The 17214-nt window shown below is 34.8% G+C and overlaps 1 protein-coding gene across 1 annotated transcript; it reads right to left on the bottom strand.

Moving 5' to 3' along the window:
* Nucleotides 1-2562: 2562 nt before the first annotated feature.
* On the bottom strand, nucleotides 2563-3705 carry LOC134694728 (protein NYNRIN-like). The gene has a single exon (XM_063555810.1). It carries the CDS (start codon nucleotides 3703-3705, stop codon nucleotides 2563-2565), a length of 1143 nt encoding a protein of 380 aa, XP_063411880.1.
* Between the last annotated feature and the right edge of the window lie 13509 nt (nucleotides 3706-17214).

Raw genomic sequence — 17214 nt, 5'->3', positions numbered from 1 at the left:
TTTAATACTTTATAGTTCTTTATATATAAAGCATATCATTCATTCGAATTTTCGCGGATATATCACGGTTTTGAAGAACACAAACACCCGTGCTAAAGTTAAAATTTGTATAGTCTGTTACGTCTGACGCGCACATTTATGATGCTTTGTCAATATGTTGTCCTTGTTTTAGACTAATGTTAAATATGAGAAAACAATTTGTAGTATTTTTCGAAATAGTATTTACCTGTCTTATCCGTCTGAAAATTTATATAAGTAACTGTTATTATTATACCTTACATATATTTCAAACAATTCTATTGATTAAAGCACTATCACGTGACATGGAATAATTCAGTTAATTTTCGTTCAATTGTAAGGAAGGACGAATAACCCTAAAAATTAACACCTAGCGATGAATAACCATAAAAATTAACACCCAGCGGTGAATAACCCTATTATTCAACGGCCAATAACCTTTTCAGCCTCTTGGTTTCATGGTTTCTGCACGAGTTATTTCCCGTAAGTATGACGTACGTCATCAACGTTTGTAAACAAAATGGCATCCCATAGTGTTAGGAACCCTACGGAGGACGATATACAAAGACTTCTTTGTGACAAGGACGCTAAAAAAAAGAGAAACCAAAGCAGCATTGACATGTTTGATGCAATTCATGTTATCGACAGAAAGAGATAACTTGGTACTTGAAACACCAGAACAGCTCAACGAGTGCTTGATAAGATTTTACGGAGACGTAAAAAAAATGGTTCGCATTACAAACTTTCGTGCAACTGAAACGGGAAGGACTTGGGAGCATTGACCACACCCCATCATTGGATCAACAAGACTTGCAACAGTTATATGGAACTGTTGCCATGAAAGTTGATATCCCTGCAGGACTCCTACACAAAGTATGGTTTTATATTATGTTTCACTTATGTCGACGAGGACGAGAGAACCTACGAGAAATGAATAAAATGCAGAAGAATCGTTAGAATTTTTTTATCGCTAGACAATCGCTATATATCTATAGCACGGGAATTCTGGAAAACAGCACATTTTTTCGTACGAATTTCACATAAAATTTAGCAGACGAAAATACATACAACACTATCTGACTATGGAAATACAAAAAAAAAGTCCGAGAAAACATTACTTCTCGAGTGAGGTTGTGGATATCATTATGGAGGGAGTGCAATAATAATATTCTGTTCTATTTAGAGCACACCCTCCCAATTTAGACCTTCATAAAAAGAAGACAATCTGGTCAAGTATTGTTCAGAAGTATGTTAACACTCTGATATTTTAAATAGACACGCATTGAATTAAACACAAATAAATGAGTATAAAAAAGATTTATATTTTAATAATTTGTCAGATGAATGCAAAAACTATATTGGTAAAACAAACCAGTCAAGTGCCTGTGCCCCAGCTATATCTAAAGTTCTCTAAATAATAATATGTCAATGATTTCATTATCCTAAAATTTCAGATGTAAGTACATAGCACTTTCAGTGTCGTCTACTAGAAGTAAGAAAGTGTTTTATTGCTGAAAGACAAAATCTTCCGTCTTATGTTTATCTGACGGAAGGTACACTTTAACTTACAAGCCTTTATTAATCTATTTCTCCATATAATAGTGGAGATATTTGAGAAATTGTAACAGATGATATAATTCTGTTGACCGAAGAACGACTAACGCCATGGGTTCATTCAACCTATGACAACATTAGAAAATTTAGGTATAATCTTGTGCACTGAGGTAGTTCACCATGACAGATTAAAACTTTCTGTTATAATAAACGGAATATATTTTACACCACTTTTTCATTCATTGCTTTGAAATTGGTAAAACTAGATAAACGGTCGGCGCTACACCTCAAATGTGCTACGAACTCCCGGTAAAATCATTACCAAAATATTGCGGGAATTATGAAATATAAAAAAAGCACAAACTATGTGCATTTAAACAATTTGTTTTAAAACTTACACATTTTAAATATTCTACATTTGAAAAATTTGTTTTAACATTTACACATTTTTTGGAGTATGCCTAAACATAAAATGATGCACTGCTCCTTTCTTGTTTAAATGTGTAAAATCACAAAGCCTGCACTGCCATACTTTGGTTCCTACGACGTCGGACATTTCAATAAATAAAAATTTATCAAAAACTAAAAATTTGTTTTAAAATTTACACATTTTAAATATTCTACATTTTAAAAATTTGTTTTAACATTTACACATTTTAAATATTCTACTGGTAACTTGCTTTTGCCCAAATTGGCATGTTATCATTACAGGGTTTTAATCTATCATGGTGAACTACCTCAGTGCGGAATTCACCGCGAATCTCATAAACAACGGGGCTGAGAATTTTAGTTATCACAAAAGGACCAAGCCATGGAGAGCGAAACTTTTTATTTACGGTTTTGTCAAATTTGTATACCAAGGCCCCCAACTCATATTTATTGTCAGTCAATCGTGTGTCATGGTCACGTTTTTGTCTTTCTGCATTGCGTCACGTTTTTGTCTTTCTGCATTGCGTCACGTTTTTGTCTTTCTGCATTGCTCTTTAGATTTTACCTCGCAATCTCATAGACGTTTTGAAAATGAGATTTTATGGTTGAAATGTAATCTTCATTGTTCTCAGTTCTGCGTTCATGACTTCTGAACATTAAGTTCAGAGGGATATTGACCTCTCTACCTAACATCATGTTGTTTGGTGAAAATCCTGTAGCCGGATGAGGGGTACTTCTGTAAGCAGCTAGTAGGAGATTAATGTATTCGTCCCAATTTGTTACGTTCTTGTTGACAAAGGTCTTGATCATACCACCAAGAGTCTTGTTAAACCTTTCTATTAGACCATTTGATGACGGATGATATGCAGTTGTTCTGGTTTTGTTAATTTGGAATAAATTACAAACAGATTTGAAAAGGTCACTTTCAAAGTTCTTTCCTTGGTATGTATGCAATTCTAGTGGTATGCCAAACCTAGCAATAAATTCCATGACTAGTTTCTGTGCTACCAGGTCAGCATCCTGATGTGGTATAGGGTAGGCTTCCATCCATCTGGTAAAATTATCGCCTATAGCCAGTATAAATTTATTCTTCTTCTTAGTTAATGTCAGTGGACCAATAATGGCTATGCCTATTCTGTCTAATGGGTATCCCACTCTATAGTCCATCAAAGGTGCTTTTGGTTTTTTCCCCGTTCCTTTTATTTTGTTGCATATGGTACAATTCTGTATATGTTCTGTTATATCCTGACTCATCTTGTACCAAGTAAAAACTGTCTTCATTTTCTCTATGGTTTTCTTAACTCCCATGTGTCCAGAATAAGGGGTGTTATGGCTCAAAACCAATATATCCTTCTTTAATATTTGTGGAACAATCAACTGTAAATGATTTAATTTACTCTTGGCATTTATCCATTTCTGATAAACAATACCATCTATCAATTCAATATTCTCCCAGTTTAACCAATATCTCCTTGTGGCTGGGCTTAAACTGGCACACATTCTCTTTCTTGTATTTTTCCACTGGTGTAAGTATTTTAGATCTTGGTCTTCTTTTAGGAACGCCTGCATTTCTTTAACTGAATATTTGGCCAACCAATCTGGCTGTTCTTGAGACCTTGTTACCACAGCTCTTACTGTGACTTTATAATTCAGTTCCTTTACATCATCTACTTCAGTCTTGAAACTTTCCCATTGCTCATTCATCTGTTCACAGGCTTTACAGGTGTCTTCAGAACTGTTTGAAGAATGATTACATACTGGAACATCATGTTCTTGTCTAGATAATGCATCAGCATTTTGGTGTTTTAAGCCTGGACGGTGTTGTATCTCAAAATATAATCATACTGTGAAAGGGTTTCAATCCATCTGGCTAGTTGCCCTTGTGGATCTTTGAATCCAAATAACCATTTCAGCGACCCATGGTCCGTTCTGACGATAAACTTTCTGCCAAGTAAATAGTGTCTGAATTGGTTGACAAATGTTACCATGGCTAAGAGTTCTCTTCTTGTGACGCTGTATCTTTGTTGAGTCTTATCTAATTTCTTTGAGGCATATGCGATCACTTTTTCCTTCCCGTCTTGGTGAAGCACTGCGCCAATACCAATGTTGGAGGCATCTGTGTCAAGGACAAATTTTCCATCTGGATGTGGGTATGCTAATACTGGACTTGTACAAAGGGCTGTTTTCAAATTGTCATAACTTTTCTGAGCCGTTTCTGTCCATTCAAAAGTGACATCTTTTCTAGTCAAATCACTTAATGGAGCAGCTATCTCACTGAAACCTTTAATAAATTGCCTGTAATAGTTGCAAAGGCCCAGTAACTTCTGTACTTCTTTTTCATTGATGTTGGTACCTTCCAGTTCTTTACACTCTTTATAAGCTTAGGGTTTGGTTTTATGCCATCTTTTCCTACAATATGTCCAAGATGCAGTGTCTCGCTCTTCATCAGGTTACATTTGGATGGTTTTAGTTTCAAACCAGCCTTGATGAGTCGTTGAAATACCTCGTCTAGTCTGGACAAATGCTCTTCATAATCTGAACTGAAGAAGATAATATCGTCAAGATATATCAGAAGGGTCTTCCACTGTAATCCTCTGAATATAAGCTCCATACATCTCTGGAACGTGCTTGGTGCGTTACACAAACCAAATGGCATTTTACAGTATTCATACAATCCATATTTTTTGATGAACGCTGTTTTTGGCTGATCTTTTTCTTCCAACTGTAATTGTCAATAACCACTCTGAAGATCAAGCAACTAAATAGAGATGCAGAGGCCAGACAATCTAGACACATATCTATCCTAGGCAACGGATAGGCATTTTTAATGGTCAAATCATTCAGTTTCCTGAAATCTAGGCACCACCACAGTGTTGTCTTTCTTCCGAACTAGTACGACATTGGCAGCCCATGCTGATTTAGATGGCTGGATTATCCCCTGTTCCAATTGTTCATCTAGGTTCTTCTTATCTTCATTATCAAATGCTGCTGGTGTTCTTCTTAGTGGTTGTCTAATAGGAGCAGCCCCAGCTGTATCAATTCTATGTTCGACTAGGGAACATGTTCCCAAATCTGCTTTTGAAGAGGCAAAAGCCATACTGTTCTTCTGTAAAACTTCAACTAATTTCTCTTTTATGCTTTCACTCTCTATGTCTTTACTGCTTCTTTCATAAAGATCTTTGAGGTGTTCTGGCAACAGTTGATTTTCGGCCTTTTTCTTCTGTTTACCATTCAGCTCATTGATTTTACAAATCTTTTATCTCTGATTCCCACTTTTCTGGTATATTTGCCTTTTCTATGGTCTCAGACTAGTGAAGTTTTCTTTGGATAACTCGTGTGTTTTACACATCTTGGACTGTTTGCTTGTCAAAGTATCGACTCTGTCATTCTCAAGTTCAAACATGTTTTCTATGTAATCAACAGGATGAAGTTCACCAAGAAGATAGAATTTCTTCAAACGTATTGGTTCTGAATCTAAATTTATCAGTCTAACTGGAATATTTTTCATGAAGGAGTCAACTAAAGTCTGTGCCACCATAAATTTCCTGCTGTCTTCTATAACAGGCTGTATCATGGAATACCGGGCATCTAACAACTCTTGATTTTGACCGCAATCATAAAGAATAACTTCTGAAGATGGTGGAATGGTGAAATTCGAATCCAAGTCTACTCTCGCAATTAAGTCCGACTTGCGTTTTACTTCACATTCTATCCATTTTCCATTCAACTGGATTCCTTTTCTAGAGTTAACTGTAATATCCATTTCATCAAGGACATCGCAGCCTAACAATAAATCATCACCTATAGGTGCTACATATACATCCCAGACAAACTGTGAGTCTCCAAGTGTTAACGTCACTGCTGCTACCCCTTTGGTTCCCATTTGCTTCCCTGCTTCGGCAACAACTAGGTTTTTCAGTGCTGGTTTTAACTTTGATCTGTTTGTTTTTGGAAGGCGGAAAAATATCTCTTCATTTAACACAGTAACTTCTGCGCCAGTATCAATTACAGCCTTGGTACCTTTATACTGGCTGCTGTTATGCGACCAATCACAATTTCCTCTTTAGTGTTCAATATCACATCTTCATCAGCACCTGTATTCTGACCATTTTCATCATGTGAAGAAGGACCTTGATTCTTTTGCACAGACTCAGCAACAAAATCTTGCTCTTGATTAACACTAGCAAATTTCAACATTTCCTCCTTCTTCTCTCTAAGGAACAAACATTGCAGTATCCTTTCTATTGGATCATCACTTGTCTGGTTTATCTTTACTTCTTCTATCTTACTTTTACTATTGTGGGCTGACACTTGGCCGTCAGTTTCAGCCCTCTTTAGTTTAAATCGTCCTTTTTGTCTTGATTTTGTCCTTGATTCTGTGTCAGTTTTGGACAGTTTCTCGCAAAATGTCCTTCTTGGCAATTATAACATCTGTTGTTATTCTGTTTCTGTGTCTGGAAACGGTTTTTATTCTGCCATCTTGTTCTCGGATCAAAGTTTCTCTGATTTTGATTGTTATAATTAAAATTCTTTGGTGCTTGTTGGGTGTTCAACTTGGCATCCATAATATTCTCAATGGACTTGGTAACCTCAGTAGTTATGCTATCTTTAATGTCTCTCCCAAACTGATTTAGCCTCTCTTCAGTCACAAAACGTTTACCGCCAATTCTTCGTACATCTAACTCTTCAGTGGTATTGTAATTGACATCCTCTGTTTCTACTTCTATTTGTCTTATTTGATTTTCCCCCTTTATTCCATTTTTACAGGTTGTATGCCATGCGACAAGGTTGATAGTCTCCTCCATTGTTTTTGGTCTTTTCGTCAGAACATCATATGCTACGCTTTGATCTGGCAATCCATTTAACATATGTTCTATGGCAATGCTATTGAACAATTGTTGGTTCATTCCTGGATATGCTTTTTTCACCATTGTCTGTATACGTGCTGCATACTCATTGGTTGATTCTTTGTAACCTTTTCTGACTGTCTGCAATTCCTTTCTGTATGTTTCTGGCAAATTATTGTCACCAAAATGACTTTCCATTTCTTTGGACAGAAGTCTAAATGAACTTCTGGTCTCATAAGGCAGCTCTGCGGCAAAATTTGCAGCCTCATCTTTAAGGATTATCAATATTTCTTCAGCCTGGCGTCTTGGATCCCAGTTGTTTCCGTCTGCAATGATTTCAAATTGCATAAGAAATGTACTCCAACCTTCTTTGCCGTTGTAAAAGGGCAATCTTGATCGATATCCATCCTGCGTGCTCGACATTGACTCTGTTCTGCCTCTTGTTTCTCTACTTGGCATTCCTTGATCTGTTTGACTGTTTTGCCATAGGAAATCTCTTTCTCTTTCAACTTCTATTATCTTCTCCCTCAGTCTTGCCATTTCTATTAGATTAGTATCCATGGTGTTACTAGATGGGTAGATATGTGTGTCGCTGAGTGGTACTATTCTTTGTGGATTAACAGTCTGGTCATAAGTCATGTCAATACTTGCTTTATTTTGAGTGTTCAGTACACTTCGCTGAATGTTCATTGCACTTGGAGCGCAGTGGTATGGATAACTTGTGCTCAGTGCACTAATTGATTGTGGAAAAGTGTTGTTGTTTATTTTTTATTTTTTTTTTACTGCTGAGTATCAGTTACTCTTAATTTTGAAAATGTTTATTATACTTTAAGATATCAGAAATCTTTGTAGTGTTTACCTTTTAGGGTTTTTTTTTTCAATCGAAAAAAAACGATACACCTTTGAGTGTCAGTCACTCTTTAGTGCTCACTTATTTATACTTAAATAATACACCTTTGAGTGTCAGTCACTCTTTAGTGTTCACTAAATAATACTTAAATAATACACCTTTGAGTGTAAGTCACTCTTCAGTGCTCACTAAAAATACTTAAATATTACACCTTTGAGTGTCAGTCACTCTTTATGCCCGTGTCACACTGTCCCGATTTTTACGCCGATGGCAACACGGTTATGGAAATTTTCAAAATCGGGTCTGATCGTATCCATATCGGGCTATTCGTAGTGCCATCTTTAACCATCGTAGAACCATCGGCGAATTTTTCTAGCCTTCGGGGACAACTTCGGGAAGGGTTCTAAATTTTTTAACATGTTAAAAATCCCCGAAGGTGCGTCCGATGTTGAGGGTTCGTATTGAGTTCGTATTACCATCCTCACCATCGTAATGTCACCGGGAATGCATCTTTGAACATCGTATTGCATTCGTGTTTCCATCGTTTCCATCGGGCAGTTTTGACATTACGATGTCTACACGAATGAATCACGAAGCTACCCGAAGGTCTTACGATGGCAGCACGACTACGTGAAGACCTCGTGATCCCGTCGTGTTGCCATCGAATAAAAGTACGAAGGCGACAAGATGGAACTACGACGGCAATAAATCCAGCTAAATGTAAGTTAATTTTCGCGCTTAAATACATTTAAAGTGCTATGCGCGATATGCACTGGTCAGTCTAATACGACAGTTAATAAAGACGTTAACAAAACATGGAGCTCATATCATATGATTCTATGAGATCAAGAAAGGCGATAGCTTTGTTTCTATTAATTCAAATGGAACAAGAAGAGCAGCTATTACAGGCTCAGGATTTACTTTATCAAGTCAAATATTATTTTTTAACAATTTTTCATATCAAGTAACATAATGAAAATCCTAAACGCGCCTCGTATACCAACACTGCAGGTACACATATATAGGAAACCCACCTTTTATTCATTATTCTGATATTTTTATGTATCGTCTGAGTTGTTGTCACACAAATGTTTACACCATAACCATTTTGTTTTCTATATGTCATATTTTGCCGCATTTGTTGCTTTCTCCACATCCTTCCTTTTGTCTATATTATTATGATTTTCTCCTCGAAAGAGCTCTTTTTGAATAAAAGGGATCAACGAACCCATTATCTTACCTTGCAGATAGATCAGTAAACATGGGCATAATTATTGGTGATTATTCAGACTAGTCCAAACATTTTACAGTTCAAACCAGTCAATGCCGAGCGTGGCATCCTCTCGTATGTAACATATTGGGGACACATATGGACACAATATTTGTATATGACACATGCAGAAAATGGTAAATTGAATATGCATATTTGGTTCATAAACTATTTTTTAGAAATCAACCAAAACATTCAGAAATACCTTTAATATTGTCTTTTGAACCAGCAGGTAAAAAAATTAGCAACCAATTTCCTGTGTATTATGCTATTTCAAGGAGAAAAATAGTTATCAAAGGTACCAGGATTATAATTTAATACGCCAGACGCGCGTTTCGTCTACATAAGACTCATCAGTGACGCTCATATCAAAATATTTATAAAGCCAAACAAGTACAAAGTTGAAGAGCATTGAGGATCTAAAATTCCAAAAAGTTGTGCCAAAAACAAGTCCATCTGCATCACCTTGGCCTTTGGCCTTGAACGTAAAAAATGTCAGATCATTACAAGGAGGAACAACATACCAAATGTGGTTAAAATCTTTTGAAGCATATTGTTGTAGAGTGTCCATAGGGTGATATTGTCTTGTATTACAACTGCCACTGTGACCTTGACCTTTGAACTTTAAAGTCAATAGCGCTCAAGATATTATTAACGAGTAACACCATTCCAAGTTTTGAGCATTTTTGTTTTAGAGTGTCCATAACTATTTTATCTACACGCAACTTACATGTAGTAGGCGATGGGGATAATAAACTAGTTTGTATAAGAATTAGACAAAAAAAAATCGATTTCCCGTCATTCATGGCAGATTGTACAGAAACGATATGTTGTGGAAATTCTGTTCGTATCATAAAAAAGTTCAAAACAGGTAAAACGTACTTCAGACATCGTATGGCCATCGCGCCATTATCGTAATCTATCGTGTAGCCTTCGTAATCCATCGTGTAGCCTTCGTGATCTATCGTGTAGGCTTCGGCTGAGATATGAAGCCTAAATACCCGTCTTCTAATAACCTTCGTATGTCCATCTTTTACTATCGTATTTAATTTCGGCTCCATCATATAGACTTCGTTATTCATCGTACTTGCTTCGGTCACTTTTTGGTATTTTAACGAAATCGGGACCAACTTCGTACGAACTTACATTTTTCGCATTCGGGTGTCCATCTTATATCAAAATCGGGACAGTGTGACGCGGGCATAAGTGTTCACTAAAATATAATATATATATTTTTTTTTTAAATAACACTTTTAGTCTCAAATTAACTTTTTGTTTTTCTTAATTTATACTTTTAAAAATTTAATCTCTATTTATTGTTCTCCCCCCTTTTTTTAAACTCTTTGTGTATCAAGTTACACTTTGAGTATTAATAATTTTTAAATCAAAAGAATTTCAGTGGCAATTTAATAAAAATTAAATTCGTTCGAACGCTGTCACCAATTTGTAGCGCCGACCGTTTATCTAGTTTTACCAATTTCAAAGCAATGAATGAAAAAGTGGTGTTAAATATATTCCGTTTATTATAACAGAAATAAATGTATTGCAATTTACAATAAATAATATTTAAATTTTCTCTACGTATGTAATTACCTATAAAATACCTAATCTGAAAAGTTATATCTGAATTTCGTAAAGCAGCTGATCGTTAGCAATCCAAATTTGAAACTGACTATAGTTGACCTGGTTTACAAAGTGAATACACAAAAATAGATATTCCCTACTTCCGGTTAATGGTTACAATGTAAATATGAACGCTGTGTAGCAAAAGGCTACAATTATGAAAGATTATCGTTATAAATGAATGTCACCTAAAATGTGCTACGAACTCCCGGTAAAATCATAACCACAATATTGCGGGAATTATGAAATATAAAAATGAACTGCACAAACTATGTGCATTTAAACAACGTAATAACTTCTATTACGAAAGTAAATTAAGGTAAAATGCTTTGGCACAACAACATTAGAAAATTTAGGTATAATATTTTGTGGAAAAATGTTGGCATAGGTTGAATAATTTGTTACAGATTAAGTGTTATAAAAACATAAATTAATTAGGGGCTAATCAATCTACAACCAGTTTAAACCTAGCGTTGATGTATCAATATACAATTTCTTTTACAAGTACTAGTGAAAAGAAGGTAATTGTTTGTGTTGAGGATATCTATTTCATAAAGGAATTGGAAGTTTAAAATTAGTATAATGAAATAATGAGGAAAACGGGATTTTATGTTTTTTTTTTTGAAGGAACAATCATTTAGTCATATTGAATATTTATGAGTGTCATTTTCATGAATACCCGGCCACGTCCACTTTTATTTTTTGTCTATCTGATGAGTTAAGCCTTTTTCAACTGATTTTGATACTTCGTTCTTGCAAGAGAAAAAAAAATCATTTTTTTCAGTATTTTACTATTAATAAAGGACTAAGTTTTCTGCCAGGATACAATACATTCACTCTACTGTCAAAGTTTTTAAAAATTTAATAACTTTCTTACACTATCCTTGAATTGTACCAAACTTGGACAGAAACTCACAACTCAATATGTAATGAATAAAAAAAAAACACACAGAGTACTTGAATTTTCTAAACTATCCGTAAAACAAAGTAAATAGTGCAATGTCCAACTTGAAAGTTGCAGCCTATAAATGAACCAAAACCATTTTTTATTGCAAAATTAATTCTGTTGAAGTATGTTATATTTGTATATTCTGTTGCTTGTTTAAGTATGTTTCATATTTAACACAACAAAATTAATGAAGATTTGTACAATTGTACAATTGAAACACTTTTTTGTCACTTTTTTCTAAAGTATTGTTATGTGATTGGTTTTTAGAAATTTAGTCTTATTTCATTTTTACAATAATTCAATATTTATTTCAACTCAATTTTGCTAGTATCAAGGGTACTTTTTTACAATTTTTGTCTTTCTGGAATTTTTATAACTCCGTTTTTCACTACAACACAATTTTGCAAATACTTGTTTGTGAATTTTTAAAGAGTAATATTTAATGCCAAAATATACTGACTGTATTTTACCTTTTATTAATTAATAATTGTTATAACAACACCTATTGTATTTTGTTGGTAGGCACAGGTTGAATATATTTTTATCAAATGTTGGCATAGGTTGAAGACACCACGCCATGGATATCTCCTATCTCAGACAGGAACCACCCCCTTTGCATAGTACCGTAAAGATGTTAAAACTTGATGCAAAGGGGGAATGGCAAAGTTTCTTAGTGTATTTGCCTTTCTAAGTGAGGGACAAGAACATCTACCAATTCAAAAATACTTTGTTAATCTTAACGACACCCTGCAATTAGTTCTGTAATTCAGAATGTCAATAATGTTAAATCTATCTCTAAAGACTCTTTCCCTCCGCAGTGCTCTGCGTTCGTTGTCTCAAGTAAGGCGACGGCATCTTTGACGCAACGATCGATCTGCGATAGGTTCAAGTTCACACTAATAACGTTCGCAATTTGCACGCAATCATGTACGACCATCACAAAGTACGATTCTTTTATAAAACGGACTTTTTACGCTACCTGTGGTTAACGATCACACGTACGCAAATAACCGACGTAAAATAGAAGTCTTTTTAAAAAATCACGTGGATATTTGATGTTGGTATTTTATATACGTTAACAAAGAGACATAAAGATAATGCATAAATTGTTTAAATCAATCAATCAATTACATAAAATAAGTGTGAAACATTTTCTTTTCAAAACAGCATAGCTGCATGTATCGTGATTTCCATTGTGATATAAAGGAAAAAAAATATTAAAAAAGTATTAAATAATAATACGACTTAAGTTAAAAGCAATATACGTGATATATAATATTTCTGTTGTGATTATATATTTGGTGAATAATTTATCCATTGATTCTGCTGCGTAAAAAACATAACTTTAATCAACACGAGAAACTCATTATAACGATACATTTGATTGATAAACACTGCACACAAACAAATACCTTTGGTTTTGATTGCACACAAAAACAACAGGAATAAATTCAAAATTAATTAAAAAAAATAATATCTATTTGGAAAAATGAGTTTCAGTATGTTGAGACGAGGTAATAGAAAGCGGAGAGCTTCAGCTAGAGCAGGTGTTAGAAGGACACCGGTGACTTCACAGGGATTATCGTCTGTGCAATCAAACCTGAGGGATGCAAGACCTGGTAGATGTTCGGAGTCGATACAAACAATGTCTGGACCATACCAATAGTATCGACAGGATGATGCCAACACAGTCCACATTGCGGATATGTCACCTGTACCGTTCCCATTACAACCAAGACTGGCAATAGAATCCAATCCAACTGGTCATAACATAGAGTTTGTGTCACCAATATTGATTATTTACCAGTTCTTTATAGAATTGCAAGTGTTCACGAGAATTTAGACATAATTAAAATGTACGGTATAATAAGTAAATACTTTATCGGTGGCAAGATTGACAAATATTTTATAAAGATTCTTTACAATTGTGGCAGTAATCCACTATACTTATAACCATGGTCACAAGTCAAAATTCAAGTTTTACAGAATATAAAAGGGGGGGAAAGCATTTCATCAGCTATGATATGAATTTCTAGTTCATGGTTGTATATAGATGAAAGGTGATGTTGACACTTATCAAGTTTATCAAATTTTTAATGTGTAAAACACGTGTCGGAATAATTATCGTACGACTTCCGATTACAGACCACTGTTTATACAGCTCTTTTAGTGAAGGTCGGTAAATTGTGTGTTGAATGAATACTATCATTTTATCGACAGTCATATGATATGTTTCTGGTTTAAGCGTACAGTTCTTTAAAGTAAGACAAGCAGGACCACTCTTCCGGAGCAACTGAGATCACCCCTAGTTATTAGTGGGGTTCGTGTTGTTTATTTTTTAGTTTTCTATGTTGTGTCATGTGTACTATTGTTTGTCTGTTTGTCTTTTTCATTTTTAGCTATGGTGTTGTCAGTTTGTTTGAGATTTATGAGTTTGACTGTCCCTTTGGTATCTTTCGTCCCTCTTTTATATAAGAACGGAACGGTTTCAGGTAAGTATCTGTGAGTGTTACATTTAAACGTTCTGTTTCCGTTGTGTCGTTTGTTTCTCTTATTTCTGAGTGTGAATTCACATTACTATAAGACATGTTACGGTACTTATCCATCCCAAATTCATGCATTTGGTTTTGAAGTTATATTTGTTTTTCTCATAGGATTGTGCTTAATCCGTTTCTGTGTGTGTTATATTTAGATGTTGTGTCGTTGTTCTCCTCTAATATTTAATGCGTTTCCCTCAGTTTTCGTTTGTTGCCCTGATTTTGGTTTTTTTCCATGGATTTATGAGTTTTGAACAGCGGTATACTACTGTTGCCTTTATGTTTTGAGCATCGGGATTGTAATATAAAAATTCAGTAAAAAAATATCTCTGAAATGTGCTTCATGAAAGGTTTCCGAGCAGACGACATCATAACTTGAAGATGGACTCTATCGTAGCACAGGGAAGACTATCCGGTGGTCCAAAGAAGAAGTTTCAACTCTTGTTACCGGAAGTATAGATATAATTAAGGGAAAATTTTCTCCTGCCCTATCTAGATCCGACAAAACTATATGTTGGGACGCATGACTGAAAGGTATACAATTTTCATTTCAATCTTTTCATCCAAAGATTACTTTTTAAATGATAAAACAGTATATGTTTACTTTGTCCAACAGATATCATAATTATCATGATTATGTGTATAACATAACATTTCCAAAGGGAAATTCTTTACTAGCTACTATTGGAACAGACGCTCTTTTAAGACAGAAAATATCTGCAGCAAACTCGCCCACCTACCCCTTACTTTGATAGAATTCAACTCGTGCGGAAGATACTGCTGTTTGGTTTTGTTTGTTTATCTAAGATTTTTATTGTCCACATAGATTAAATCATCACACCATGTTGAAAGCTGTTCAAAAGTTCTCAAATCAAGACTGTCATTCCACGAAACAATAGATGAAACCTGGCCAAGGAGTGGACATATACAGAAATTATAAGGCTAACTTAAAGTAATGTGTCTTTTAGTGCATCTAAAGCAATATTAATGCAGCTAGCGATTAGGAGAATACACGCTATAGTTATAACTACATTTAAGATGGAAGCTGTTGAATTGTACAAAGCCACGTCATGTGTAACCAAAAGGCATATAGACAAAGCACATTAGCAAAAATCAAGGTAAAGTATACAAAAATTTACCATAGCAGGATTACACAATGACGGGATTTATAAGTACGGAGCCACGTCAAACGGATATTGCCCAAAACAGACCATAAACTTTAAAAGTTTTATTCGTAAAGTTAAATAATATTAAACTATATAACACAATAAGGTCAGTACCCATAATCTTATATTTAAAACCATCGTGTATTATTCGTGAAGTAGATACGGAGCATTTATCATGAAGGGTTGGTTCACTCCGATGAACTTTTTTTTTAGTAAAAGAACGAGACGCGTATTAAAAAAAATCTGAGTGCAAGCTCTTGAATACCGAAAGATATGGGAAATATTTATCCCATATGCAAGTTTGAATATTGCTTTTAACTTGTAGGAAATTGAAAATTTAAAAAATTAAAAAATCGTATCGTTTGTCAAATATTCTGGTACTAAAAACACAGGTTCTATTAGCCGTTCTTTACTACTCAAAAGGGGTTTCTTAATCAGAACTTACAGATTCACATGGTATTTTTAGGGAAAGTGCTAGCGGATGCATTACCTCCGTTAGCACTGATGATGGGTCACAATAACTTTTCCAGTAAACTGAAAAGATTAAAAGTAACGGGATTTCGTATAGCATTTTTCCAAATGTTGTTGGTGCAATAAATGGGAAGCTGATCCCTATTATAGCCCCACAGAGAGCCATCATTTATATGCCGTAAACAATATCATGCATTAAATGCAGAATACGATGCACTAAGGTAGTCAACTAATGTTATTTCTTTCCGTTTTCATCATGCCAGTTAGTCCAGTCAATCTGGCATAAATTTGACCCATACCTTGAAGTAATTGCAACAGAAGATTTTTAAGTTTAAAACTTCAGCATTCTACCTCAAAATGTACAGAATAAAGTCCCATAAATCTAACTTGAGGAAAACTAAAATATAATGATTTAAAAATTCCTTGATTGTTGGTTGCTTTACGTCCAGTGGCAAATATTTCATGCATATTCAGGACGAGAACAAGTTAACCATGAATACAATAGGTAGATTATTGTAATAGAGGCCATCTAGAATGATGGTCGAGGAAATTTGGGCTGCCACTAGAAAATAAGGGTATATTGGATAGGGACCCCTCAAAGAGTTGTTGCAAAGGTTCTTGACGTGCAAAGAGCGTCACACTCTACACGAGGCATTGGATTTAACGTCCCGTTCTGACCGGACGTGACTGCGAACTTGATACATTCCGCACAGCCAAACGGATGCCAAGGAAGAGCATTAATAACACTGAAAAAAGGCAGAAATTTCAATAAAAATTGATCCATTCAACAGAATGTATTGATTCTTGATATTTTAGCCATCTTTAAAGTAAAACAAACTACTCTAAAGGTGTTTTCATATCTTTTAATAAGCTACAACCTATCTTTCCTAATTCAGTAGTCAACCATTTATTAGATTCTTCAGTATGTCAAGATAAATAATCTCAAATTGAATAAAACTAATTAAGCAAATATTCTTCTTTTTTTGGTTTAAAGTTTCATTTAATAACGTTGATGCTGAACAAATATAATTTACAGATTATTTTTTTAAAATGGTCACACAGCCATAAATTTGCATTTTTTTAAAGAAAATTGTGCAAAAATAATAGACAAAATACCCATATCACTTCTGTTCTGTACATTTCACGAGCAGAAGATTGTATTATAGAGTCAAATACAAACCAAAAACTCGTCAAAGTATCCTATTTTACTTTCACAAGGAAGCTATTAAACCAAGAGTTCCAAATGGTGAAGTTGAAATCATCCCTTCGTAAATTTTACGGACGCCATCACGAGTTGGTTGACCGTTATGGAATAACCGTTTCACAAATGATATCGGATATGTTCCTTACGTCGTAACTACAATCCCCTTCCCTTTCATGAATTTGACCTACCGAATTAAAGATTTTTTACCGGATTTGTAATCACATAAGCAACACGACGGGTGCCGCATGTGGAGCAGGATCTGCTTACCCTTCCGGAGCACCTGAGATCACCCCTAA

This window comes from Mytilus trossulus, chromosome 1 (genome assembly GCF_036588685.1).
Source record: "Mytilus trossulus isolate FHL-02 chromosome 1, PNRI_Mtr1.1.1.hap1, whole genome shotgun sequence".
Lineage (NCBI taxonomy): Eukaryota > Metazoa > Mollusca > Bivalvia > Mytilida > Mytilidae > Mytilus > Mytilus trossulus.
This window is presented reverse-complemented; position numbering and strand designations above follow the sequence as displayed.

Coding starts and splice junctions, on each gene's coding strand:
- LOC134694728 (XM_063555810.1), bottom strand. CDS start 3,705: ATGAATGAGCAATGGGAAAGTTTCAAGACTGAAGTAGATGATGTAAAG.